The sequence below is a fragment of the Mirounga angustirostris genome, unplaced genomic scaffold (assembly GCF_029215605.1).
Source record: "Mirounga angustirostris isolate CCGP_5_RB_7025 unplaced genomic scaffold, mMirAng1.0.hap1 SCAF_5, whole genome shotgun sequence".
Lineage (NCBI taxonomy): Eukaryota > Metazoa > Chordata > Mammalia > Carnivora > Phocidae > Mirounga > Mirounga angustirostris.
In genome coordinates this window covers 51752322-51778688 of record NW_026991713.1, presented here as the reverse complement: position 1 = coordinate 51778688, position 26367 = coordinate 51752322, and the positions used below count along the sequence as shown (strand labels likewise).

The 26367-nt window shown below is 39.4% G+C and overlaps 1 protein-coding gene and 1 long non-coding RNA gene across 26 annotated transcripts in view; one reads left to right on the top strand and one right to left on the bottom strand.

The window, feature by feature from the left end:
* Window positions 1–26367, top strand: part of SRGAP1 (SLIT-ROBO Rho GTPase activating protein 1) — a 316037-nt gene that overhangs the window by 173531 nt on the left and 116139 nt on the right. For all 22 annotated transcript variants that reach the window (XR_010411473.1, XR_010411472.1, XR_010411471.1 and 19 more), the window contains exons 5-7: window positions 11099–11281; window positions 11731–11859; window positions 25193–25414. Coding sequence is in view for 13 of the 22 variants with exons in the window: in XM_064590954.1 (XP_064447024.1) it covers window positions 11099–11281; window positions 11731–11859; window positions 25193–25414 (534 nt within the window). In the remaining 9 variants the exon portion in view is untranslated. The remainder of the gene's footprint in view (window positions 1–11098; window positions 11282–11730; window positions 11860–25192; window positions 25415–26367) is intronic.
* Window positions 11111–26367, bottom strand: part of LOC123843558 (uncharacterized) — a 49058-nt gene continuing 33801 nt past the window's right edge. For 2 of the 4 annotated variants that reach the window (XR_006790609.3, XR_006790611.3), the window contains exons 5-6: window positions 13238–13349; window positions 11111–11249 (exon numbers count right to left, since the gene is read on the bottom strand). This is a non-coding gene — a long non-coding RNA (uncharacterized LOC123843558). Of the gene's footprint in view, window positions 11250–13237; window positions 13350–19765; window positions 20947–26367 lie in introns of those variants that run through there. The other 2 variants (XR_006790608.3, XR_008505957.2) reach the window with 2 other exon arrangements.

Sequence of the window (26367 nt, the reverse complement as noted above, 5' to 3'; positions counted from 1 at the left end):
AATTTATCTTCTTTAGGATAAATTAGTTATTTTTTATTAAAAATTTTTATTAAAGTAGCAAAATCTTGTTAAACTAATTGTAATTTATATTGCCACTTTAAAGTTGTTAAATTTAGCATTTTGAAAAAGATGACTAATGCCCTGTTTTAACTCAAATATTACAATAAAAAAATAAAAGCATGTGGCAAATCTGTGTATCACCCCCGCACCCACCAAAGAGTTCTTGGGTTTTCCTCCTTGATGAGCACTTGATGATTGATCACTAATCAGCTTGGGAGCTAATTAAAGTCACTAGAGTGATAGATATCCTGGAATAAGGTTCATCAGTATAACGGTGTGTTAGACAGACTATCCAGGCATTGTTCATTTCTAGATATTTTCTGTGCAACAGAGCAGATGAGTTATGGCCTCAGAGCCCATGGGGGATTGTAGGAGGAATCCTACATTCTCAGCGTAGCATGATGTACTACTTGCTGCCTCAAGTCAACGAAAGCAGGAGATAATTAGTATAATTTGTTGTTACACTGGCTTTTCCTTTCGGTTAAAATTTATCTGCCATTTATCCTGACACTGAAAAAAATCAATCCCTTTAGCCACTGAGAAGTATTTTACACACACACACACACACACTCAAATCATAAATTCTTATGGTATTTAGTTGTTGCAAGATTAGTATGTGAAATCATGGACTCACAGAATTTTAGAGTTGGAGAAGGCCTGGGGGATCATGTGGTCCAACCACCCCCGCCCCCTTATAGGTGAGAAAGCCCCCTTATAGGTGAGAAAGCGGGCTCGCAGAGATGAGTAGTCTTGCCCCCAGGTCAAATGGGTGGGGCATGGGTGGATTGAGGGCTCACACCCTTGGATATCTGAGACTCGAATGCTCCTTCCCCTAACACAGGCTCTTGAAGCTGGAGAAGAAAACAGTCAATTTACAACAGAAAACAAAAACATTAATGATGGCATGGATTCTATTTTCCTATAGACTGCTAAATGCCATTCTATATTATTTCCTCTGAGCTTCATCAACTCTTCTCCTTTTAGCAGGATATTATTAAAATCCTCTTAGAAAGAAGACTTCTAGTTACACGATCAGTTTTTTCTTCCAGTTTGGCCTCTTTCTGGTTTGTAATTTTTCTTTCATTCCGTACTTTTCAAGGTGTTTTGAGAGGCACAGTTTGGTTGTCCCCCTAATTTTGGTTATGTAGGGAGACCTCATATTGTCATCTCTAATAGATAAGACTCATACTGAGGGTCGGAAAGGCTGAGGTTACGGCCAGCAAAGCGAGGATCAAAATCCAGGTTTATTGGATTTCATAGACCTAAGCTCTTTCCATTGAAATAGTGCCCTTTATAATTACTCCTGAAACAAAATCTTTAACATTACACTAAACGTAATATAATTATTTTTTAAATTTTCTTTAGCCATATTTCTTCCCGTTGCATATGTCTTCTCTATTTTCCCTTGTGTTTATTCTCTGCGTTTCTGTTGCCCTGTCTTTTGGTTGGTTGGCAGGCCCTAGGCAGCGAGGTCCAGAGTCTCAGACAATGCCTTTTGTTCAAAGCATTTGTTTGAATTATAAATATAATTTGATGATAAATTCAGACTGTTGTACTGATTTCATTTCAGTGGAGCCACAACATACCTCAAGTTTTTCTTGATAAACTAGCTGTAAAGACAGCATCTCATGCTATTTAACTGTCCATCTTGATCTATTTGCTCATTCTAAAGAGCTTTGCTAGAATTCTTAACGTATACGTAAATGGCATAAATGGAAATATCACCAATTTCCTTCCCTTTACCTCTATTAGAAATGATAATCTTGGGGAGCCTGGCTGGCTCAGATGGTTAAACGTCTGCCTTCAGCTCAGGTCATGATCCCAGGGTCCTGGGATCGAGCCCCACATCAGGCTCCTGGCTCATCGGGGAGCCTGCTTCTCCCTCTCCCTCTGCCTCTCTCCCTGCTAATGCTCTCTCTCTCCCTCTCTGTGTCTCTGTGTCTCAAGTGAATAAATAAAATCTTTAAAAAAAAAAAATAATCTTGGGGTGCCTGGCTGGCTCAGTTGGTAAAACATGAGACTCTTGATCTTGGGGCTGTAAGTTTGAGCCCCACATTGGGTGTAGAGATTACTTAAAAATAAAATCTTAGGAGCGCCTGGGTGGCTCAGATGGTTAAGCATCTGCCTTCGGCTCAGGTCATGATCCTAGGGTCCTGGGATCAAGCCCCATGTCCGGCTCCTGGCTCAGCGGGGAGCCACTTCTCCCTCTGCCTCTCCCCCTGCTCGTGCTGTCTCTCTCTCTCTCTCTCTGTATCTCTGTGTCTCGAATGAATAAATAAAATCTTAAAAAAAATAAAAAATAAAATAAAATAAAAAAATAAAAGCTTAAAAAAAAAAAAGAAAGAAATGCTATCTTTCCAGTCATGGAGAAATCATTATCTGTTTTTTTTTTTTTTTTAAGATTTTATCTATTTATTCATGAGAGACAGAGAGAGAGAGAGGCAGAGGCAGAGGGAGAAGCAGGCTCCCCGCAGAGCAGGGAGCCCAATGCGGCACTCGATCCCAGGACCCTGGGATCATGACTTGAGCCGAAGGCAGACGCCCAACCGACTGAGCCACCCAGGCGTCCCCATTATCTGTTTTTAAAATGTGGGGGCACCTGTGTGGCTCAGATGGTTAAGCATCTGCCTTCGGCTCAGGTCATGATCCCAGGATCCTGGGATCGAGCCCCACATCTGGCTCCCTGCTTGGTGGGGAGCCTGCTTCCTCCCCCTATACTGTTCCCCCTGCTTGTGCTCTCTCACTCTCTTTGTCAAATAAATAAATAAAATCTTAAAATAAAATAAAATGTGTTGTGATAGGGGTGCCTGGATGGTTCAGTCAGCTAAGTGTCCAGTTAAGCATCCAACTCTTGGTTTCGGCTCAGGTCATGATCTCAGGGTCCTGGGATTGAGCCCCGAGTCAGGCTCTGTGCTCAGTGTTGAGTCTGCTTGAGATTCTCTCTCTCCCTCTCCCTCTGTCCCTCCCCCACACACATGCACAAGCTCTCTCTTTCTCTCTCCCTCAAAAATAAATTTTTAAAAAATGTTTTATGATCGGGGCGCCTGGGTGGCTCAGTCGTTAAGTGTCTGCCTTCGGCTCAGGTCATGATCCCAGGGTCCTGGGATCGAACCCCGCATCGGGCTCCCTGCTCGGCAGGAAGCCTGCTTCTCCCTCTTCCACTCCCCCTGCTTGTGTTCCCTCTCTCGCTGTGTCTCTCTCTGTCAAATAAATAAACAAAATCTTTAAAAAAAAAAAAAGTTTTATGATCATTTTTTTCAAATATCAGTAACTGATATTTACTGTACACTTATTATATGTCAGGCTTTTTGTGCTTTTTACACGTGTGGACACCTTTAATCCTTCTAACTACCCTATGCATGCCATGAGTAAGAATGTTATGCTGGTTTTACAGTGAGGAAACCGAGGCACAGAAAGGTGAAGTTGCTTGCTCAAGATTACACAGTAAGTGCAGAAGTAGGACTTGAACCCAAGCAGTCCATTCTGTGAGTCTAAGCTCTAACCACCAGTATACTCTCCCAAAGTTGAGTTCTCCCTATGTTATTTTGCATATACAATGGAATTTTGTAAATTCTGCTTTCATTGACCTGTGGAGAGCCATATCAGCCTAGGAAGAGGAGATGGATTTATGGGAGTTCATCATCGTTTCTGTCCTACAGACCACTCAGTACCTAAGGGATCAGCAACTTTTCCAGCCCTAATGCCACGAATGAGAATAAACAACAATGGCCTGTACCTCTTAGCTTAGAGCCTAATACGAAGCCAGGTAATCTGGCTCCAGAGCCCACACACTTATTTCTACATCAGACTTTAGGAACTGTCAAGAATCAAAACTCTCCATTCTGTTATGTGCTTCTATGCATTCTCTCATTTAATTCCCATTTTACCTCAGAGGAACTAGGGCCCAGAAAAGTTAAGAAGCTTGCTGGCTAGTAAGTGGTAGCACAGGAACTAAAATCCAGTTCTGCCTGGTCAGGAGACTATTCATCAACAGGGTTGGCTTAGTATCCCACAGAGCAAGAAGGCTCGAGATTACAGGTGGAAGGATCCTGGCATGCAGTGGTAATGAGTGTTCTCTGACAGATACTTCCCGCCTGCTGCCCCTGTCCAAAATAAGCCTTTGGAAGGGCGCCTGGGTGGCTCAGTCAGTTAAGCGTCTGCCTTCAGCTCAGGTCATGATCCGAGTGCTGGGATCGAGCCCTGCGTCAGGCTGCTGCTTGGTGGGGAGCCTGCTTCTCCCTCTGCCACTCCCCGCCTGCTTGTGCTCTCTCTGTCTCTCAAATAAATAAATAAAATCTTTAAAAATAATAATAATAAAATAAGCTTTCGGAGACACAGCACGGCCAAGCAGAGTCCATAACCTGGACTGAGCCTGTGCAGCCCCTGGAGGGGCCAGGTTCCTTGCAACACAGCCCCTGGGGCTCAGCGTAGGGTGGCCCGGGGGCCCTGCTTTCCCAGGGAATCCAAGAACTTGTTGGGAAACAACAGGAATGGGCTTTCAAGGCTGTGGCCTTAACTTGGTGGTAGTCTGGCACTTGCAGAAACTCAGTTATAATTCGAGCTTTGTCATGTACTGATTGTAGAAAAGAGATCTTTATCTTAGGATGCTGACAATTAAGGAAACCCCAAAAATGTAGTTTCTCAGAAGAGCTTTTAGTGATTGATGGAGTTAGTAAACCAGCAAGCTATGTATGGAATTAGGAAATATTGTCACTGACATACTGCTTTTCATTTCCTCTCAGCCCAACCTCCACACCTTTCTTTTTTCAGGGGCCATGAACTCCAATGCTAACTGTATCTCACGGTGCTTTAGAGCTATTTATCATCTCATTAGTCCAATCCCAGGTATTTTATTGGCAATGCTATTTTGGATGCTGGGGAGGGAGAAGAATAATGCCAGGCACGTACTAGGTATTTAGTAAATATTAGTTAAATGACTGTATGAATGGACAAGCTGACTGTAAAATGTTCTCCTGCCCTTCATTTGTTTCTCACCAAATGCCTATTTTACTCCCACCGTCTAAAGGCAGCATCAAGAATCCAAAGGGTCGGGGCGCCTGCGTGGCTCAGGCGGTTAAGCGTTTGCCTTCGGCTCAGGTCATGATCCCGGGGTCCTGGGATGGAGCCCCACATCCAGCTCTCTGCTCAGCGGAGAGCCTGCTTCTCCCTCTCCCTCTGCCTGCCATCTGCCTGCTTGTGCTCTCTCTCTCTTTCTCTGTCAAATAAATAAATAAAATCTTAAAAAAAAAAAAAAAGAATCCAAAGGGTACGCAAGACCCTGCTGGTGCCCTAGCTGAACTTAAGGACAGTCCATGATACTGGATGATACACAGGTGTCTATGACACGTGCAGAGAGTCTGGAGTACTGTCAACGAGAAGATCTCAGCAGTTGGAAGAACACAGAAGCTCTGGTTGGGGAGCCAGGGAACACTTAGCAGTAGGTGAAATCTGAACTTGCCTTGAAGGATGAGTCAAAACGTTAGGACAAGGTGCCCGGGGAGGACGTCGCAGGCAGTGGGCTTGGCTTGGGAGAAGGCCCCAGAGGCCGGAAAGCACACATTCTGAGGAGGGAGCGTCAAGTGATTGACTTAGAGTAGTGCACAAAGTGCTATCTGGGCCAGTGTTAGGACCGGACCAGGAGGGTGCTGAACTCCATGGCGGAAGGAGATGTGTCAAGTCTAAGAAAAGGTCAGACAGAGTAAGAACAGGGAAAATGCCCTGTGGCTGTTATCCTGGATTCTCTTTCTTTCCCTTCCCTCCTGTTTTATGCTAAATGAGGTTACTTCACACCCCAAACCCTCCTGCATATCTTCATCAAATTGCTGCTAAGATACTGCTTTGACCATACCGTTTACACCTCTGTGGATTCATGAACCCCTATGGAATATATTTTTTAAAACTTTCTGGTTGAGGTTTCAAGGCTCTCCTGATCTGGCCCATGACAACTTCTGCAGTCTTATCCTCCAGCCCAGTTACCCAACCATCCACTGGTCAAGCCCTTCCCTGGAGCCCCTTCTTGAAGTGGTTGTCTGTGCATGCCTACCATACCTGTGTGTTCCCCCTACTCCAAATACCTTTGCTGGTACTATTCCTCCAACTTGAATGTCCTCTCCCTTCATCTGTGTCCATCAGACTCTCCAGGGCCCATTTTTTAATCTCCCAAAATTTAAGCTCTTAGAAGTAGGAAACCAAGTTCCTATTTTTACACCCATCATTGCCTTATGGATGGTAAATACCAAGCAAATGGTGAGTGAATAAGTATCTCTCAGCCCTCTTTCCCTCTATTCCTAAATATAAACCAAGAGTAGCTAATATCCCCCAGGTAAAGAGGCCTTCCATTTGTATAGTGCTTTAGAGTTTCCAAAGGTTATAGCATAGCAGTCTAAAACACCCAATCTGGAACCATACTGCCCAGGTTTCAACCGTTGTTCTGCCAGTTACCAGCTGTGTGACCTTGGGCAAGTTAGTTCACCTCTCAAGGCCCTTCTTGTCACATCCGTATAATAGGAAGAATAAAGGTACATACCCCATAAGAGTTTTTTAGAAGGACTAAATAAGCTATTATTTGTAAAATACTTAGAATGATGTCTGGCACATAGTAAACATTATATAATGCTTCTTTAGCTAAATATATACATATTACACATATATATTGATGGTATACATTATATATATACACACACACACTCAGACACATATAATAAGTACTCAGTAAAGTTTGTTACATGCACACACACCTAGGGATGCACAATTGAATGTCCACAATGACCTTGTAAGGTGAGCAGAAGTGTAAAATAAATTGCCCACACCTGGTAACTGCTAGACCCATTCTTAGAATCATGCCTTCTAACTTCTGTGCCAGTAGTCAGAAAGTAAAATGTTGGTGACTAACATAATAAAATAAAAGTAATAAATAAATAAATAAATAAAATATTAAAAAAAAACATTAAAAAAGTAAAATGTATAGCCTTAATACACTGATCTTCTTCAACTATGTGGACAGTTTTCAGATACATAATGGTTTCATGACACTAAATATTCAAATTTACTATAGGTATTTTAATTTGATTTAAAGTACAAGAGTAGTGTCAGATACATTATGTGGGTCTGTCAGTAAGGAAAAAAATATTAACAGCTTCTGTGCAAAAGTTTTTGCATAGGATTTCACAATTGCAAAGAAATCTATTTCGCTATATTCTTCTGCAGTTAAGAAAAGATGGAGTAGGAAAGATAAATTGAGTGTGTTCAATGGAGAATTATGCATGAGGTTTTAGTAGAGAAGAATTCAAATAGGAAAATATGTTATTGGAGTACATTTAAATGGATATATGCCTATGATGTCATTTGGTATGCAAATGATTGTGTTTGCATTAAGCTGATGGAGAAGCTATTATGTATTCAAAATTCACCTTTAAAAAAATAAAAGCTTATACTTCTTTGAAAAAGAGAAAACTGTTATTTTAAATACAAAACACATTTAACTTCTGTCAACAGCTTACGTTTTAAATAATGTAGTTTGTTCTTGCATTCATTATCTGCAATTAGAGTTCTCAAAAAGCTTTTAGTGTTTTTCTCCTCAACTTTTAAAATTCATTCATTGTCATTGTTAACATTTTAGAAAATAGTGGAAACCCTTAGTCACATTGGAAAACTGAACAAAGAAATTTCCTTCTGGAAATTACCATTGAACTGGGTAGAAAATCCTCAGCTATCGTGCTAAACCACATTATGATGGGATATTTACACCCTTTTCTTGCTAGTGTTAGGTCAAGAATGTTTTCCTTTTAACCTAGACTAGTTTATAAGAAACCCATGTTGGCAGCCAGCTCAGTATCCTTAGTTCATAAGGCTGAGTTTGTGCAGATTACTTGCTTACACAGGTCCTCAGCATCTAAATAAAGCAAGAGTTCAGGTCTTTTCTTCAGGGTGTATTTAAAAGAAAAGAATTCTCAGATACCCAGGGCTGTCTGGGATGCCTTTTCATCTCTCTATGATGGGAGTCACATGTTCTCGTTTCTTCCTTTGGCTATTAGCAAGAAGAATATAGACAGCTGAGAGAGAGAGAGAGACTTATTCTTTTGTTGGGTTTTTTTCCACCCTCTTTTTTTAAAGATGTAACTGGAACCAGGACCCAAATGGTATGTGGGTTTGCTTCAGGCAGGGTGTACAAACAGAGCCAAGCCTAGAAATGCAAGGTGTGTAGTAGATTCATTGACCTCACTGTTTGCCCAGCTGTAGGGTGACTCCCTTTTCATTCCCCAGCTGCCCAGCTGCTGCTTAATGCTATTTTATTTTTCTTTTGAACTGCGGTAGCCAACCAAACTTCTCCTGGACAGGTTTGATAATTACCAAAAACAGATAACTTTGCAATTACACACAGCTCAGGAAAAGCTGCCACGACTTTGCAGTTTCGCCCTTACCTTGTTCTTGTTCAGCAGTGCCTTTAATGTAATTTGCTAGCTTACATTTTGAAGGAAAGACATCATCAGATTTTATGAAAATAAGTAAAGGCTCTTCATTGACCCCATATTTTACACCTCAAATAGTCACCTTGAGAATGTGTATTAAGTTGAACCATTCTTTTTTTTTTTTTTTTTTAAAGATTTTATTTGACAGAGACACAGTGAGAGAGGGAACACAAGCAGGGGGAGTGGGAGAGGGAGAAGCAGGCTCCCCACTGAGCAGGGAGCCCGATGCGGGGCTCAATCCCAGGACCCTGGGACCACAACCTGAGCCGAAGGCAGATGCTTAACAACTGAGCCACCCAGGCACCCCAAGTTGAACCATTCTTAAGAACATGCTGACTCTCTACCTTTTGTGTAATCTACCAAAACAGCAATTTCATATGCTTCAACCTAAATAAATACATTCCAGTGAATCTTCCAGTTCCCAAACTATTTTTTTTTTAAAGATTTTATTTATTTGACAGAGGGAGACACAGTGAGAGCAGGAACACAAGCAGGGGGAGTGGGAGAAGGAGAAGCAGGCTTCCCGCTGAGCAGGGAGCCCGATGCAGGGCTCGATCCCAGGACCCTGGGATCTTGACCCAAGCCGAAGGCAGACGCTTAACGACTGAGCCACCCAGGCGCCCCCCCAAACTATTTTAAAACTCATCTTTTGAAATGAAAAAAAATCAAGTTCCTTACTTCAAAATGTTACATTAAATCTCTTCTAAACAACTACATTTCAGTTATAAAATTGGCTCTGAATAATTTATAGATTATTTATAAATGAAATAATAAAATCCATTTTATGTGGATGAGGGTTTAACATAATTTATGGGAAAGTGCCACCACTGATGACTGGATGCTAAGTTCTGGATTGTTCCTTAATATGTCTCTTGAATTGGAGTCATACCCTACCTATGTTGTCTTTTTAAGCAGTATAATTGTGCTTAAAATAAACAAGGTTTAGAAATGGCCCAGATGTCTGACTCTGCTTATAAAAGCAGATTGAAATTATATTAGAGGGGCGCCTACTGGCTCAGTAGGTTAAGCGTCTGCCTTCGGCTCGGGACATGATCCGAGGGTCCTGGGATCGAGCCCCGCATTGGGCTCCCTGCTCAGCGGGAAGCCTGCTTCTCCCTCTCCCACTCCCTCTGCTTGTGATCCTGCTCTCGCTGTGTCTCTCTCTGTCAAATAAATAAATAAAATCTTTAAAAAAAAAAAAGAAAGAAAGAAAATTATATTGGAAAACTGTGATTTTCAGGTAAAATCTTTTAAAATCTGTGACCATTACTCTGTATCTACGAGTACAGGGACTATATACAGATATGGTAGATACTATAAGAGTAAATATACTTATTTATTATTTGAAAAAATGTTTATTGAAATATCCATGTTTTCTAAATGCTTTGGGAAATAACTATATAGATCAAGTTTTTTTCAGAATAGCAGAATGTTAAATTGGCAGTGTGTGTCAAAAACCTCGAAAGGTTTGTGCAGATTGTGTACCTCTGCAGTTCTCCTTCTGAAAATGTACCATAAAATTTTTTTAATTTTTTAATTAAAAAATAATAAAAATAAAATTGTTAAAAATGTGCCACAGGAAATGTGATAATTTTGTGCATAAATATTTCTGTGACAATAATATAACCAAAATGTTTAAGGATTTAAAATTTTTAAATTTTTAAATTTTTTTTTTTAAGATTTTATTTATTTATTTGACAGAGAGAGACACAGCGAGAGAGGGAACACAAGCAGGGGGAGTGGGAGAGGGAGAAGCAGGCTCCCTGCAGAGTAGGGAGCCCGATGCGGTACTCCATCCCAGGACCCTGGGATCATGACCTGAGCTGAAGGCAGTTGCTTAACCAACTGAGCCACCCAGGCGTCCCATAATTTTTAAAATTTTTAAATTGAGAATTCTTTATGTAAGTTTACAGCACACATGGAAAGGATACATTACAAAATTTTATTTTCTATATATTCCTAAATACATTAAAATGCACCTTATTGTAGCATTTCTAAGGGAAGAAATAAGATAGGATGTATATCAAGGGTTTCAGCACAGCTTCATTTATAAAGCAAAAAGTTGAAATATCCTAAAATGTTCAACAATAGGAAATTAGTCAAGCTATGTCCCAGTCATATAAATATTATTCAGCCCTTAAAATTTTATGCAAAAAAAAAAAACCAAACCTCTTTAGTAAGAGCTGTACTAATTTGGAGATTTTTAGAATTCCAAAGCTGGGGTAAAGTTTATCCATGAGTAGTGGTTTATTCTGCAGATTAATAATGCAGAGATTTTAGAGAACACTTTTAAGCTTAAGGGAAATCTTCAAGTGCACTGAAAGCATGCATAAGACTCTAAATCATTTTTTCATCAAAGCCTGTCCCCTAAGTGCCTCTTCCTGGCAGGTAAATTTGCATATTTCTCTTTGCTTTACATAGAAGCAATAGTCCATAATTCATCTATTTGACTAACAATCTGGCTCTCCCCCTGCCAGTTGGAAGGTGATATTTTTAACACATTCCTCACATAAGGGCTTCCATTCACTACAGACAGGCATCTTGTAACAATTTGGGTCACATTTTCACAGGTGATGAAAACATACCATATGTATCATGCAGAGAGCATCAGTGCAGAGAGCAAGCTGAAAGAGGCTGAGAAACAAGAAGAAAAGCAAATCGGAAGGTCTGGTGATCCGGTCTTTCATATCAGACTGGAAGAGAGACATCAGCGGCGAAGCTCTGTAAAGAAAATTGAAAAAATGAAAGAAAAAGTAAGTAAAAAACATCACAGAGCCTTTCTGTCCTCACTTCAGGTGACAATACTAAGAACACTGATGGAATAACTGATAGACGCACATTGTAAATTATTGTGAAATGACACGCATTTCCTCCCACGGGAATGAAAAACATTTAAGAAACATAAAAATCATGGACTAACAGCTGGACATTATTTAGTGTTGAATGCAAAGTACTCAATACACAGCATGGAGAACTTGAATATTCACAAAGAGGTTTCCTTGCAGTTGGGCCTGAAGCCCAAATACATTGCTGGGTACTTTTAGTTACTTAAATCAGATTCATAATGTACTTTTCTCAGAGAACTTCTAAGGTCATTGGCATATGTAGAATCCATTGTTTGAATTAGTAGAAAGTCATGTATGTTTCTCTGACTAAATGACTTTGTTGTCTTTCTCAATACCTGGATCATCTTCATTTCCAGAGACAAGCAAAGTATTCAGAAAATAAGCTAAAATCGATTAAGGCACGGAATGAGTATCTCCTAACCCTTGAAGCAACCAATGCCTCAGTTTTCAAGTATTATATTCATGATCTTTCAGATTTAATTGACGTAAGTACTTGAAATTTTTATATTTTCCATATATTTTTAAATTTTTTTAACTTTTTTGGGTTTTTTTTGTTTGTTAAAGATCTTATTTATTTCAGACAGAGAGAGAGCACGAGCTGGGGAGAGGAGCAGAGAGAGAAGCAGGCTCCCGGCTGAGCAGGGAGCCTGATGCGGGGCTCGATCCCAGGACCTTGGGATCATGACCTGAGCCGAAGGCAGATGCTTAACCAACTGAGCCACCCAGGCGCCCCTAACTTATTTTTTTTTAATGATCTCTACACCCAATGTGGGGCTCAAACTAATGACCCCAAGGTCAAGAGTCACTCACTTTTCCAACTGAGCCAGCCAGGCGCCCCTATATTTTCCATATTAAGAGGTAATTAGCAATAACTACATTTCATTGATTCGAAAACACCATCATTTCTCAAACCAATGTTATTTTATGTAATACTCAGACGGAAAAACTGCCAATTAAACTATACATGATACACACTATCGATTATAAGATGCATATGAAAAAGTGTGTATCCTAAAACGAATGAAAAGCAAATTATTAGGTTCTGTGAAGCTATGAGTGCCTGGGAAACTCAGCGAGGAAGGAGACCCAGTCATTTTTAAATTATGCAGCTGCACAGCCCTAACTACATTCATTGGTTCAAAGTACATTTCTTGGGCCTTACTATTGTGAGGTGCTCAGGCTATGAGACGCAGATACAGTTCTTTTTTTTTCAGTTTGTATTTTAACGCCAGTTAGTTAACATAACAGTGTTATATGAGTTTCAGGAGTAAAATATAGTGATTCAATAGTTCTATACATCACCCACTGCTATCACAAGTGCCCTCCTTAATCCCCATCATCTATTTCACCCATCCCCCCACCCCCAAGCATATACAGATCTTAACCTTCAGGAATGCAAAGTGGAACAGACAGATGTTAAGTAAATGACTGCAGACATGATAGCTTTGTTCCTAGTTGTGGTAAATACTGTAAGCAAAGTAGAGTGGACTTAAACCACGTTTATAAATTTATCTAACGCTGTACTTTCTCTCTGAGAATATGCTATCAAAAGCAGTATTTGGGCTCATTTAGAATTCTACAAGTATAGGAGCACCTGGGTGGCTCAGTCGATTAAGCGTCTGCCTTTGGCTCTAGGTCATGATCTCAGGGTCCTGGGATGGAGCCCTGTGTCAGGCTTCCTGCTTAACAGGGAGCCTGCTTCTCCCTCTGCCCCCTTCCCCTCCCCCCTAGCCCCCACTTCTGCACGCACATGTGTGCACACGTTCTCTCTCTCGCTCTTGCTCAAATAAATAAAAATCTTCAAAAAAAAAAACCAAAACTCTTCCAGTATATATGTGTACTATTAAATCCATGAGTGATTACTGCAATGACTCCCCGGCTTTAACCCTCTGATCATTCTTTCATTCAGAAAACCGCCAGCACTGTAGGAGACCGCACAGGTGAAACAGAAATCCCAGTCCAAAAATGTCCATCTCTGCAAATAAAAGAAAAAGAGCATTGTGTTGTTAGAAAAGCACAGAGAAGTGGTAGAGGTTCAGAGAGTTATCTGCTGGAAATTTACTCATGTGCTGCTTTGTACTGATTGAATTAAAAAGTTTTAAGATATGATAAAAATTTTTTTCCTGTGGCTCATAGTATCATAATTTAGATACACAGTAGGTTAAAGCAACTTTATTTTTGTGGTGAATGTCTCATGAATTTAGCTATATTAGAGCCACAGTTTGGGACTTTTGCAAAAGAATTGTTAAGTAAGGAAATTATTTTTTGGTTTATTAACACTCTGATGTGCCTTTTTGAGTCTAAAACTATTTTTATCTCATACTATCATAATTTCTTTATACAGAACCCTTTAATAAATAAAACCCAGGAAAACTTTTTTCTCTTCCTTTCTTATCAGTATTTTAATCGAGTAATTTTCTTTTAGCACTCTGATGAATGAAAGGAATTTTTCCTGCTAGACTGCTCAATTTTTTTAATAAAAATGAACAATTTTTATGACCCCTGTTTTCAAACTTATATTTGTAGGGATTCTGCAAAGTGTATGGAATATAGAACTAATTCTCTATAACTACTCCACTTGCTTATTTTTTGGTTTGGGGCTTATTTTTGGAGTACTTGGCTAGACCTGAGCCAGTTTAACACAAGAAAAAGTCTCCATGTATCGAAAAGTTTTTTTTTGTTTTTTTTTTTTTACCACCTGCAAGGTACCAAGCACTAATTTTGACAATGGGGATCCAGCAGTGAACAAAACAAAGTTCTAGTCTTCAAGGAGTTTATGTACTATTTGAGGCGTCCGCTCATATACATATTTACATATACACACACACATTATATAGTAGTGATCATGCTATAAATAAAAGTAAAAGCACTATGGGTGTGCTTCCTTTGATGGCATTCAGGAAAAGCCTGCTGTTTGAGCAGGAAAATGAGCTGGAGAGCCACATGCCTAGATGGGGAAGGAATCCCGCGTACAGAAGGACTGGCAAGGCTCGGGGTATAGAGGCAGTGGCGTGTTTGGTAAGCTCAAGATGCTCAAAAAGTAGCAAAGCAGGAGGCCAGTATGGCCAGAGCAGAGTCAGTGAGGAGGAAGGTTCTGAAAGAGAATGTAGGCAGAAGCCACATTACTTAGGGTCTTTTGGACAGGGAAAGGGGTTTAGATTGTGTCCTAAGTGTGGTGGAAAGCCACTAGAGGATTTTACTCAAGGAAGTGACATCACGTGTTTACATTTTAGAGACTCACTCTGGCATCTGGGTGGAAAACAGACCGAGGGAGGTGATGAGAGTGAAAACAGTCTTTTGCAATTGTCCAGGCTAGAGACAGTGTTGATTTGGACTGGCGTGACAGCAAGAGACTTGTGGGAAGTGGTTGGTTGGATTCAAAATACACTGAATAGGAATTTGATATAGTAGATGAAAAGAGGGATAAATGGACTCCTCAGCTCAGGTCCTGAGTAACTAGGTTAACAGTGGTGCCTTTTACAGGGGTGGGGACCATGGGGAGATGTGGGTCAAAGGGCAGGGAGCAGTGGTTCTGTCATGTGTGGTAAGACTGAGATGCCTGTTGTGGAAAGGACAGTAGCATCCTCAATATTAATGGCACCCATAGGACAGGCTTAGCACTTCAGGAGAGTCATCTTCATTGTCATAGGTATTTATTGAGCTCTTACTATGTGACAGGCAGGTGTCCAAGCGTAATCTCATGAAATCGTTGGAAACCATGTGAGGTAAACAGTATTTTCTACACTTTATAGAGCAAAAAACCGAGGCTTATGTAGGCTGGATAGCTTGTCGAAGGTCACACAGCTAGTAAGTGGTAGGCTTCATACTCAGACTTCTTAACCTCCAAATCTAATTAACTCTGATGTAAATAAGTAATGGTTAAATATATCAAGTAATTTTCAATTTTAAGAAAGGGTGGACTTTTAAAAGATCAGCCTTACATTTAAAATGGGAGTAATTCTCAGGGGCGCTTGGGTGGCTCAGTTGGTTAAGTGACTGCCTTCAGCTCAGGTCATGATCCTGGAGTCCCGCATCGGGCTTCCTGCTCAGCGGGGAGTCTGCTTCTCTCTCTGACCCTCCCCCCTCTCATGCTCTCTCTCTATCTCATTCTCTCTCTCAAATAAATAAAATCTTTAAAAAAATAAAATGGGAGTAATTCTCAGATAATACAACTTCACTATGAATTTTAAAAGAAATGGGTTTGTTGTCATAGTCAACTGAAATTGAATCCTCTCTTAGTGAAAATTATGCATTCATTGACTCACTTTGAAGGCAGTCAGAGTGTGAATGTGTACCTTCTAAAATGGCTGCTTATTTTGTAGGAATGTAATTTGCATATATAGTGGTGATCCTAAAAACCATTAAGCTTGACCCTTCCTTGTGAAAAAGAAAGACTGATTATTATGCAAAGGCATCTAGAATCCTTTATGTTTTGTGAGCTTATTTAGCAAAATCACTTTTATAGTGAGCTATCTAATAATTATTGGAAGAGTTGTTATTTCTCTAATGAGAAAAAGTCAAGATAACGTTTTTAATGCTTAACGTTTTATATGTGAAATGACATGGAAGATACTAAATGTGTCTTGACTGAATCAAAGCAATATAAATAAGAACTCAAATTGAGACCTTCTTTATATACACCTCCAGTTTCCCTTGGTTTCTACTCATGTCAATAATCTATCTCTTTTCTTATAAATTTCCTATGCTAGACCATGATGAATGGATCTATTGGTATAAAAAAACAGTATACAAATTTTCCATAGAATTTGTATTTTATTATTTATTTTTTAAAAGATTTTATTTGAGAGAGAGAGAAGGCATGAGCATGAGTGGGGGGACGGGCAGAGGGAGAGGAAGAAGCAGACTCCTACTGAGCATGGAGCCCAACGTGGGGCTCAATCCCAGGACCCTGAGATCATGACCTGAGCTGAAGGCAGATGTTTAACTGACTGAACCACCCAGGCCCCTAGAATTTGTATTTTAAAACTAGTCTTTTATTATTACAGAATTAGTACAGGTATATTGTAGAAAATTAGAAAAAAATTTATAAGCAAAAATAACATGATCACCTTCTTACCACCCCAGATCATCACTGTTAACATGTAGACTTTTTTTGTGTCCATGTATATATACATTTTTATACCAGAAGAGTATGAAATCATATTACACAGCTTTTTAACCTACTTTTTTCAATCATTGACCCCCATCTTTCCATTTCAGAACATTGTTAAGTCCTCTAATAGCCAGACCATATTCCTTTTTATGACCCCCCAAAAAAACATTTCACAGCTAGTGTGTCTAGACTAGACCAAATTTAGTATCACACATTGCATCTGTGTGATGTGTTCCATTAGTCTTTTTTTTTTTTCTTAAATCTAACAAAGTCCCTTGTTGAGGAGACATGAACAGTTCTTCAGAACATCTCAGCTTCTGAATTTGTCTCTATTCTTTGTTGTGTCAGTTAGCCTGTTTCTCTGTTTCCTGTATTTCCTACAAAGTGAACATTATATAAAGGCTTGATGAGTTCAAATTAAGCACTTTGCAACAGATTACACCATAGGTGATGATGCTATGTCTTAACCCACCAGTAGTGATGCTAAAATTGATCACTAGCTTGGGGTGATGTGACTCTGATTACTCCATGATATAGTTAAGTTTTTGCCCCTTGCAACAAACTGGGGGTATTCTGAAACTTCTTGAGTTTAGATCCTATGAAATCGGAAATACACTAATTCGGAACTCAAAACTGAGCTATAATTTACCTCAGCAGCAAAATGCTTTTTTAGAATACAAATTAATAAGGTAGAAGAAGGTCCAAGGTAAATTTTAGTTTGTAGAGTAACAGTCTCTTAGTTTGAAATCATGTGAGACAGAGAGTTAATTTCACAACAAAAAAGGATGTTTATTATGTCACTTGAAGAAGAAATACGAATTTGGGGCACCTGGGTGGCTCAGTCGGTTGAGTGTCAGACTCTTGATTTCAGCTTGGTCATGGTCTCAGGGTTGTGGGATCAAGCCCTGAGTCGGCTCCAAGCTCAGCGGGGAGTTTGCTTAAAATTCTCTCTCCCTCTTCCCCTCCCCTCACTCACATGCTCGTGCGCTCTCTCTTTCTCTCAAATAAATAAATCTTTTAAAAAAAGAATAAGTACAAATTAATAAGAAATATATTGCAAATATTGGCCAAAGGAAATGTAATTGGTTTGGGAGAATAAAGGCATAATTATAATGGAAAATCGATTGTAGTTTTATAAATCATAGGTTTCACATTTGTAATCATTACTATCTCCAACAATAAGTGCAAAAAAGGCTGTAAATAATTCTATTCAGAATTAGGATGCATTACAAGCTTTACAACCCAGAAGAAAAATCATGCAGGCAACAAATATTTGTAATTGAATGCTGAAATTTTCAAGTGATTATAATTTGCTAAGAGGGCAGTACAAGTCTTATTTCCCATAATCCTAGATGTGCAGTCAAATTCAGCATTCTGTATATCTGGAATTCTTCAAACAACTGGTAATGTAGCCTCTTTCAGTCCAGTTCCACACCTACCCACCCTCAAAAGGTATTCAGAGAAACAAAGTCCTCAACAGCGAATTCCATTGGTGCTTTGTCCCAGAGTATCTGCCCAGTGATGATAAAGTATTTGTTATCCTTTTAGTACAGTTTCACGGTTTCCAGTCACTCCCTGTAAAAGTTTGCAGGTCACTTTGGAGTTTGAAGGATAATCTTTGTAACTTTTGTAGAATACGGCAACAGAATAATCCCCTACTGCAGCTCATTTTCTTTTTTTTTTTTTTTAAAGATTTTATTTATTTATTTGAGACAGAGAGAATGAGAGACAGAGAGCATGAGAGGGAGGAGGGTCAGAGGGAGAAGCAGACTCCCTGCCGAGCAGGGAGCCCGATGCGGGACTCATCCCGGGACTCCAGGATCATGACCTGAGCCGAAGGCAGTCGCTTAACCAACTGAGCCACCCAGGCGCCCCTTTTTTTTTTTTTTTAAGATTTTATTTATTTATTTGAGAGAGAGAGAATGAGAGACAGAGGGCACGAGAGGGAAGAGGGCAGAGGGAGAAGCAGACCCCCAGCTGAGCAGGGAGCCCGATGTGGGACTCGATCCCGGGACTCCAGGATCATGACCTGAGCCGAAGGCAGTCGCTTAACCAACTGAGCCACCCAGGCGCCCTGCAGCTCATTTTCTTGGTAAAGATATCTGTCATGTATTTTATTAGCCATTTATACAGAATGAAATTGAAATTAGATTACATCATATACTCCATGCCGTGTTCACTCTATCTAAGTAATCAGCTGTCCTAAAGCTTTTAGCCTTATCCTTTTGTCTCTAGAGACATGTGTTTAATTAAAAAGCAACTTATTCAGAGTTCAGATTTTTCTTAATTAGTTTGACTTAGCCCCATACATAATGGTATTTAGATTTATCCATGAAAACCTGCCAAATTGTAATACTGTGGTCCCCATTAGGCCTGAACCCTTATTAGGAAGATGATAGAGAGATCATAGTAAATGGCTTAGGATAGTGTAGTTATCATGTAAACTGATTTATGTTTTTATCCCTTTGTGATTGAAGGCGTATTTAAAAACTGAAATGAGTTGGATGACTGAAGTAGATGGCTTTAAAAGTTCCTTCCAGTGGAGATGCCGTGGGCTTTTGTTAAAAGAAACTGCTGTTTTCCACGTGCAGCATAGGCTGCTCTCGGTCTCCAGTGCTCAGTGTTCCATCTTGGCCAGACCTCCGAATGTTGAAAGTCACCTACGGCATGTTCCTTGGCTTTCTACCTCCTGGTCCCTTGCCTTGAATACCACATGATGGCTCCTAGATTTTTATCAGCAGCCTTGATCAACATCCAGGACTTCAGATTTGTATGTCCCAACTGCCTACTGGACATCTCTACTCTGATGTCTAATAGGTATCTTGAACATGTCATACACTCAACTTTTTATACCCATTTGCCCCTATCATTGTCCTCATTCTTCACACACATAACAACTTTTTCTTAACCATTTTTTGCACCTCAGTAAGTGGCACACCTTTCCACCCATTTGTGCAAACCGAAAACCCAGTTCTTGCATTTCCCACATATAAATGCATCAGCCAATCCTGTCATCTGTGTCTCCTGAATATCCCAAACCTGCTGTTTCTTACTGCTTGCACTGTCTCCTAGACAAAGCTCTTCATCTCCTGCCTGCACTTAGCTTTCTGAGATGGCACCCAACTTCTAAGACCTTCTAATCAGTAATCCATTCTCTTCCCAAGCAGCCAGTGTATTAAAAAAGATAAACTAGACCTGCTGATCCCTGTTTAAAACTCTCCAAAGGTCTCCCATTGTCTTTAGAATAAAATCTAAACTCTTCACCAAGACCCATGTGAACTGGCGACCACCTGCCACTCAGTGTCATCTTCTTCAGCTTCCTCCTAGTTACCATGCTTCAGCTACATTGGCCTTTCTGTTCCCCAGACCCTTGCCTTGGGCCTTTCTACTTTTTGTCTAGAACACTCTTCTAGAGCTTTGCCAGATAGAGTCCTTCTTTTCATTCATGTTGCACTCAGCTGCCCTATAAAAAAGAACAACACCCTTTCCCCAGCACTCCCTGTTTTTCTATCTTCTCCATGGCATTTACCAGCCTGTTTGTTAAGACCTGTTTGTTTGGGCTTACTTTATTTCTTCTCTCTCCTCCTTTGTGATTTGATTCAGGGTAGTTATAGAGATTTGGCCTGGGGAAAAATGCATCTGGTGGCAGCTTCTCTGAGAGAAATGATTGCCTATGGGAGTGGGAGCTGCATTAGGCCACAAATGATTATTGGTCCTACTCATTGGCTCAGGCGTATGCAACCTCCGTTCTCCTCCTGTTTCCTACTTTGTATCCATTTCAGTGTACCATTTTGGCCTTTTTGTTGAACAAAAGAAACTCAGAACAAGTTTTGCTAAATGTTTGGCCGTGGTTATTAAAGTAGCAGCGAGAATTAAATTGTCAGCTCTTTATGGACTATCAGGAACCCAGACATGAGAGCATGTGTGTAAAAGATGCCTGTAGAATTTTAAACATCCTGTTCAGTCCCATGAGATGCCCATCTCTCACAAAACAAGTTTGTGGTTTCTGAGGTGAAACACTGAATAGCTAGAGAGGAAAATAGTAAGGGACAAAGATAATTTATTCAGAAGACATCAACTTTCTTCGTTTGCAGCAAAAGCTGTGAACTTACCTATTTCTGGTCCTTGGAAAGCCTACCCAAAGTTATGTGAAAGCTGTTTTTGCAGTTGTTTGCTCAGGTTGCACTATTGTAGAAAGACTCAAAACAAGGGGTAGGCCAAGTCTTTACCCAATGTCCTTGACTCTGGAATGGTCAAAGCCAAAGCTTATTAATGAGAAGCCAGAGATGGAACCCAGGGCAAAGATCATGGAAGCCTTTCCGATGGAGGCAGGAATGATGAGGTTAAGGTGGACTACTTCTGCAGAAGACTTCCTTCCCTCTCCGTTCTCATGAAAACTGTTTAATTCTGCAGTCACATAGAAGCTTGGGGCTGCCCTCCAGCCACTTCTGGGCCTGCCCTGCAAATGACATTGGCTATTACTATTCTGAAAACACGTGTGTGGGACTTGTTTCCATTGGAGTTCCATTATCTTCACTCCCATCTAGGACCAGCCTTCTACCCAATAGGACTTCTTATGTCGTAAGAGTTTATGCAAACAAATAAACAAGTTATCTTCCTGAATAGCTGTGATCCATTTATACATGACTGTATAACCACCAAGTATATTTCAGCTGGCCTCTCAGCCTTTGGAACAAATCAAAGTATTTGTGACAGTCCTCAAAACCTGAATTTCATCTTTATTTTTGAAACTATTTGCAACCCTTTTGCCTAAAGAAGTTAGCTTACTGTGGCTTACGATTTAGACTAGTAATACCTAGTGGGATATATTTTGGCAGCTGTTAGAATATTAAAAAATAAAACAAAACCAAAAAATACCCTTCTACTTCCAATGCTCTTTCCTTCCCCAGTTTTAATTCATGATTTTATGTATCCATTCAGTTTTTCATCCATCAGAACAGTACTGTTTGTTTTCATAAAATATCTTACTGGTTTCTTATGTATTTTCATCATTAAATGCACTTGGGTTATAACTCAACTCTGTGCAGAAGCTGGTCTTTCATAGTGTCTTTAATAATTCATAACCTCCATAGAATTACTTTAGGCCTTTTAACCAAGTATCGTGAATCTTAACATATCCAGTGTCATTTTAGCATCCAGTTTAGAAAAAAAGGCGATTCTGTGACTGGCCTTGCTGTCTCAGGAGACCTAGAATAAGAATTTTATTCATGTTTCTTTTAAAGGACGCTTGAAAAACCTAGAGCTTAGAAAACACTGCATATCAGAAGTAACAGAATCATGCTAATTAAGTGACTTTACAGACTGTTAAGCTCCGTAGGGATCAGAGAAGGAAATTGTCCATCAAGCTCATCACAGAAACTTCCACATGAGGTATAGCATTCAAAGTCCAGAAGACACCTAGGGGTTCCTCTGGATTGGATAAGAAGCCACATGCATACTTCTCCCCAGCATATTAGGAAACCACCAATGAAAGCCGGCTACCTTACTAGGTCTAGTGCTTCCAAATCCACCTGGGTGAACTGAGTGGCATGCACAATACTGTTGTAATTTTGACATTTCCTCCCCAAAGATGCAACTCTTAGAAATTTGAGGAGCAAACTGTTTAAGTCTGGGAATAATAAAAACTTAAACATGTATTTTTCCGAACTCTACTTCAATTAGGTAGTTGGGGTTGAATTTCTTTATTTTTCTTCCTCTTTTTCCTTTGTTCTTCCTCTCTTTCAAACCTTTCTGAGCTGAAAAGAGACTTGGTTTAGAGGGGAGCATTTTCTCTAGGTTGTTTCTTTCCTCAGTGTCAATTTTCTGTTAACTCCCACTGGGAACCAGTACTCATAAAATAAAGCAGCTTATGTGATCTGCTTCATTATAATCAAGCCGAATTGGTCTTCTTTCAAAATAGTTGGGTGTTTTGAAGCACTAGTACATTTCAAAGAAATGAGGCCCATTTCCTTTACCAATTCATGTTCGCACAAGATGAGGTATTACTGAAAGAATAATTTTTCGGTCCCTCTGATGTGTATAAAATGGCTACACAGAACCTTTATGAATTTCGAGGAGCAAATGAAATAAAAGAAGACTTTTCTCATCTGAGACTAGAATTTTTTAATTAGCTGGAAATTATTCTCTATATTTGAGTGCAGCTGATTCCACTGAAAATGTACCAGTGATGAGACTGCTGCATTTCACACTTGTTTTGCTTATATTTGTAATTGTGATATGGCAGCTTCTTTCTGCTTTTTTAAATCAAGTAATATTTACTCAAGTTGATTCTCTTGCCCGCTTGGAGAAACAGCACTCCCAGTGGACAGGGTTATGGGACCTTTTTTTAATCAATGTTTTAGTGCAGTGCTTCTCAAACTTCAGTGTGCATATAATATCACCTATGGATTTTTTTTTTTTTTAAGATTTTATTTATTTATTTGACAGGGGGAGTGGGAGAGGGAGAAGCAGGCTTCCCGCAGAGCAGGGAGGCCGATGCGGGGCTCGATCCCAGGACCCTGGGATCATGACCTGAGCCGAAGGCAGACGCTTAACGACTGAGCCACCCAGGCGCCCCTGGATTTTTTTTTTTTAAGCTTCAGATTCTAATTCAGCAGGTCAGGGCTGAGGCCCAAGATTCTGCATTTCTGGCAAGCTCCAGGTGATGCTGATGGTCTACAGACCATACTTCGAATAGCAAGATTTTAGAATATCTCTATAGAAAAATCCCAAATTTAATAATTCTGAAATTGGAGGGTGAGGGTAGAATTAAATATGTTAACATTTCTAAGGACAGGTCAGTGATTGAATCTGTGCCTTCATAAAGGTCAGTCTGATGGTTCATATCTTGGTGGATGCATCCTTTTACAGAGGTTACTTCCTTTGTGCCCCTCTACTACTCTCTTAGTAGCAAAGTAATGAACAACCTAAATGCAGATTCCTTGAGAATGAAGATTATGTTTTACTGTATTCCAATCTTCATATTCCTGGAGCCTAGCAAATTTCCATGCACCTAATAGATGGCCAATTAGTGGGTTGAATTGAATCAAATTGAATTGATTGAATTGCATTGGAACAATATAGGGATGACCTGGTTTTGTACCTTTCTAGACCACTTCCTCTTTAAGAGATTTATATTGCTTCTATGTATAAATTTAAAATTCTTTCAGTAATTTATAACTGACCAATATCCAGAGTTATATTTTTTCAATTATATTTCTTAAAATGCAACATGAAAAAATAAATGCAAATACAAATTAAAGGTAATGATGAAGATTTAAGAATCCCAAAATTCTATCTCCACTAAAAGGACTTTGGCAGTCATTTCTTATTTACAAATTTTATTCTAGGTCCTGAACTTTTTTGGCAGATTCAAACCTGTTCTTCTCACTTCTGAAAGAGTACAGATTATTATGGAGTCGTCAGTAAATTGTAAAAATCCAGATTACAGTTAGTATGTTTATGTCCTACAAGGATTTCAATAAATCATAGTATCAGTAAGCATGAAGAAATTTAAATACTGTTTTTTCATTATTTCCTTTCAGTATTTGGTTTTGCTGCTTTTATATTTTAACAACTTTCTTGAGATACTGTTCACGTACCATATAGTTCATTCATTAAAAATCTATAATTGGCTTTTAGTATATTCAAAGTTGTGTAGCCATCACCATGATCTATTACAGAATATTTTCATTACTCCAAAAAGAAGTCCTACAGCCCTTAGCCACCACCCCCCAGTTCCTCCATCCCCTAGCAACCACTAATTTACCTTCTATCTCTGTAGATTTACCTATTCTGCACATTTCCCATAAATGGAATCCTACAAGGTGTGGTTTCTTTCAGTTAACATAATGTTTCAAGGTTGATCCTACATGTTGTAGCATGTATCAGCACTTCCTTCTTTGTTGTGACTGGATAATGTTTCATTTTGTTTATTTATTAGTTGGACATTCGGATTGTTTCCACTTTTCAGCTATTAGTAATAATGCTGCTGCAGATATTCATGTACAGTTTTTTTGTGTGAAAATTTGTTTTTATTTTTCTTGTATAACTAGGAATGGAACTGCCAAGTCATATGTTAACTCTCTGTTTCACTCTCTGATGAACTGCGAGACTTTTCCAAGGAGGCTGCAATATTTTACATTCCCATCAGCAGCATATAAAAGATTCCAGTTTCTCTACATTCTTCCCAATGCCTATTATCTTTTTTATTATAACCATACTACTGGGTGTGAAGTGGTATCTCATTGTGGTTTTGTTTTGCATTTCCCTGATGACTAATGATGTTGAGCATCATTTCGTGTGCTTGTTGACCATTTTTGTATGTTTTTTGAGAAATGTCTGTCCAATTGCTCATTTTTTAGGTGGGCTAGTTGTCTTTTCATTATTGAGTTGTAGGATTTCTTTATTCTAAATACAAATTTTTAAAATTAGATACGTGATGTGCAAAAAATGTCCCATTCTGTGGGTATTCGTTTTGCTTGATAGTGCCCTTGAAGCACAAGTCTTCAAATTTGATGAAATCTAATTTATTTTTTCTTTTGTTGCTTGTACTTTTGCCTTATCCAAGAAATCAGTGCCTAGTGCAAGATAATGAAGGTTTACTCCTATGTTTTCTTCTAAGAATTTTATAGTTGTTGCTGTCACATATAGCTCTTTGATCCAATTTGAGTTAATTTTTATATGGTATTCTTTTATTTTTTAAGTGCTGTGATCTTGGCTACCATGCAAGTCTGAACAGGGCCCTGAGAACATATCTGTCTGCAGAGTATAATCTTGAAACTTCCAGACATGAAGGCTTGGACATTATTGAGAATGCAGTTGACAATTTGGAGCCCAGGAGTGATAAGCAGAGATTCATGGAGATGTACCCTGCTGCATTCTGTCCACCAATGAAGTTTGAGTTTCAGTCTCACATGGGTGATGAGGTCAGTAATTGATTGTTTTAAAACCAATGAATTGTCTTTTCATTGTATTAGTTACTCTTCACCTGCTATAACCTAAGAGTTGTCAGAATTCCCAGTAGTGTTCTCTCTCCTGCCTTTGTTTGGGATCTTAGCTAGTTACATCCTAAGATCAACCACTACCACCTTCGCCCGCCCTGCCCCCAGCCACAACCACCTCTTAAAGCAAGGGTGGAGAGCTCAGATGCCTACAGAGGCCAAACCTATGTACAAACTCGGTTGTAAGCACTACGCTGTCTCAGGATAGTTAGTCCTTCCTCCACCTGTAGACATTCAAATTTAAATTCAAAATGAAACATTTTGCTGGCCCAACAGAATCTCTCTGAAGACTTCTTGTAATCTTCATTTAAAGATCCCAATAAAGAAAAATAATTGTAAATGACAGGAGCATGGGAGAGAGGGGGGAAAATGCAGAACATTTTTTAAGACTCACATTGTCTCCAAACTGGTAAAGTGAGCCTTAGAAATGATATATCTTAGGTTCTTTATATGAATTTAGCTTTCTATCCTGTTTTGCCCAAGGAAGAAAATCCATCTAAGCTGTGTACGAGTTGCAGTGGTGTATTTTATCGTCTGCGGCCGGGAAAACAAGAAGAACCAATTAATGAGCACACTATATGGCACTTGGTCTTCCAGCTGTGCAAAACAATACTCATAGATTAAAAATTCAATGTTAGCTTATTGTGGTGACAGTATGTTTTTAAAAATAGATACAATACCAATGACAGATTTCTTTAATGTCATACTTTTTTCTGAGACATCTAGTGTTAAGATTTATAAGATATGTGTGTGCCTGCTGTATTTCTAACCCAATTTTATATTTGCTTGATCTGATAGAGTAAATTACTCCATTAGAAATGGTAAGCGGTTTTTATGCCAATAGCACATGAATTTGAGAGACAGGTGGCTTATCCCAC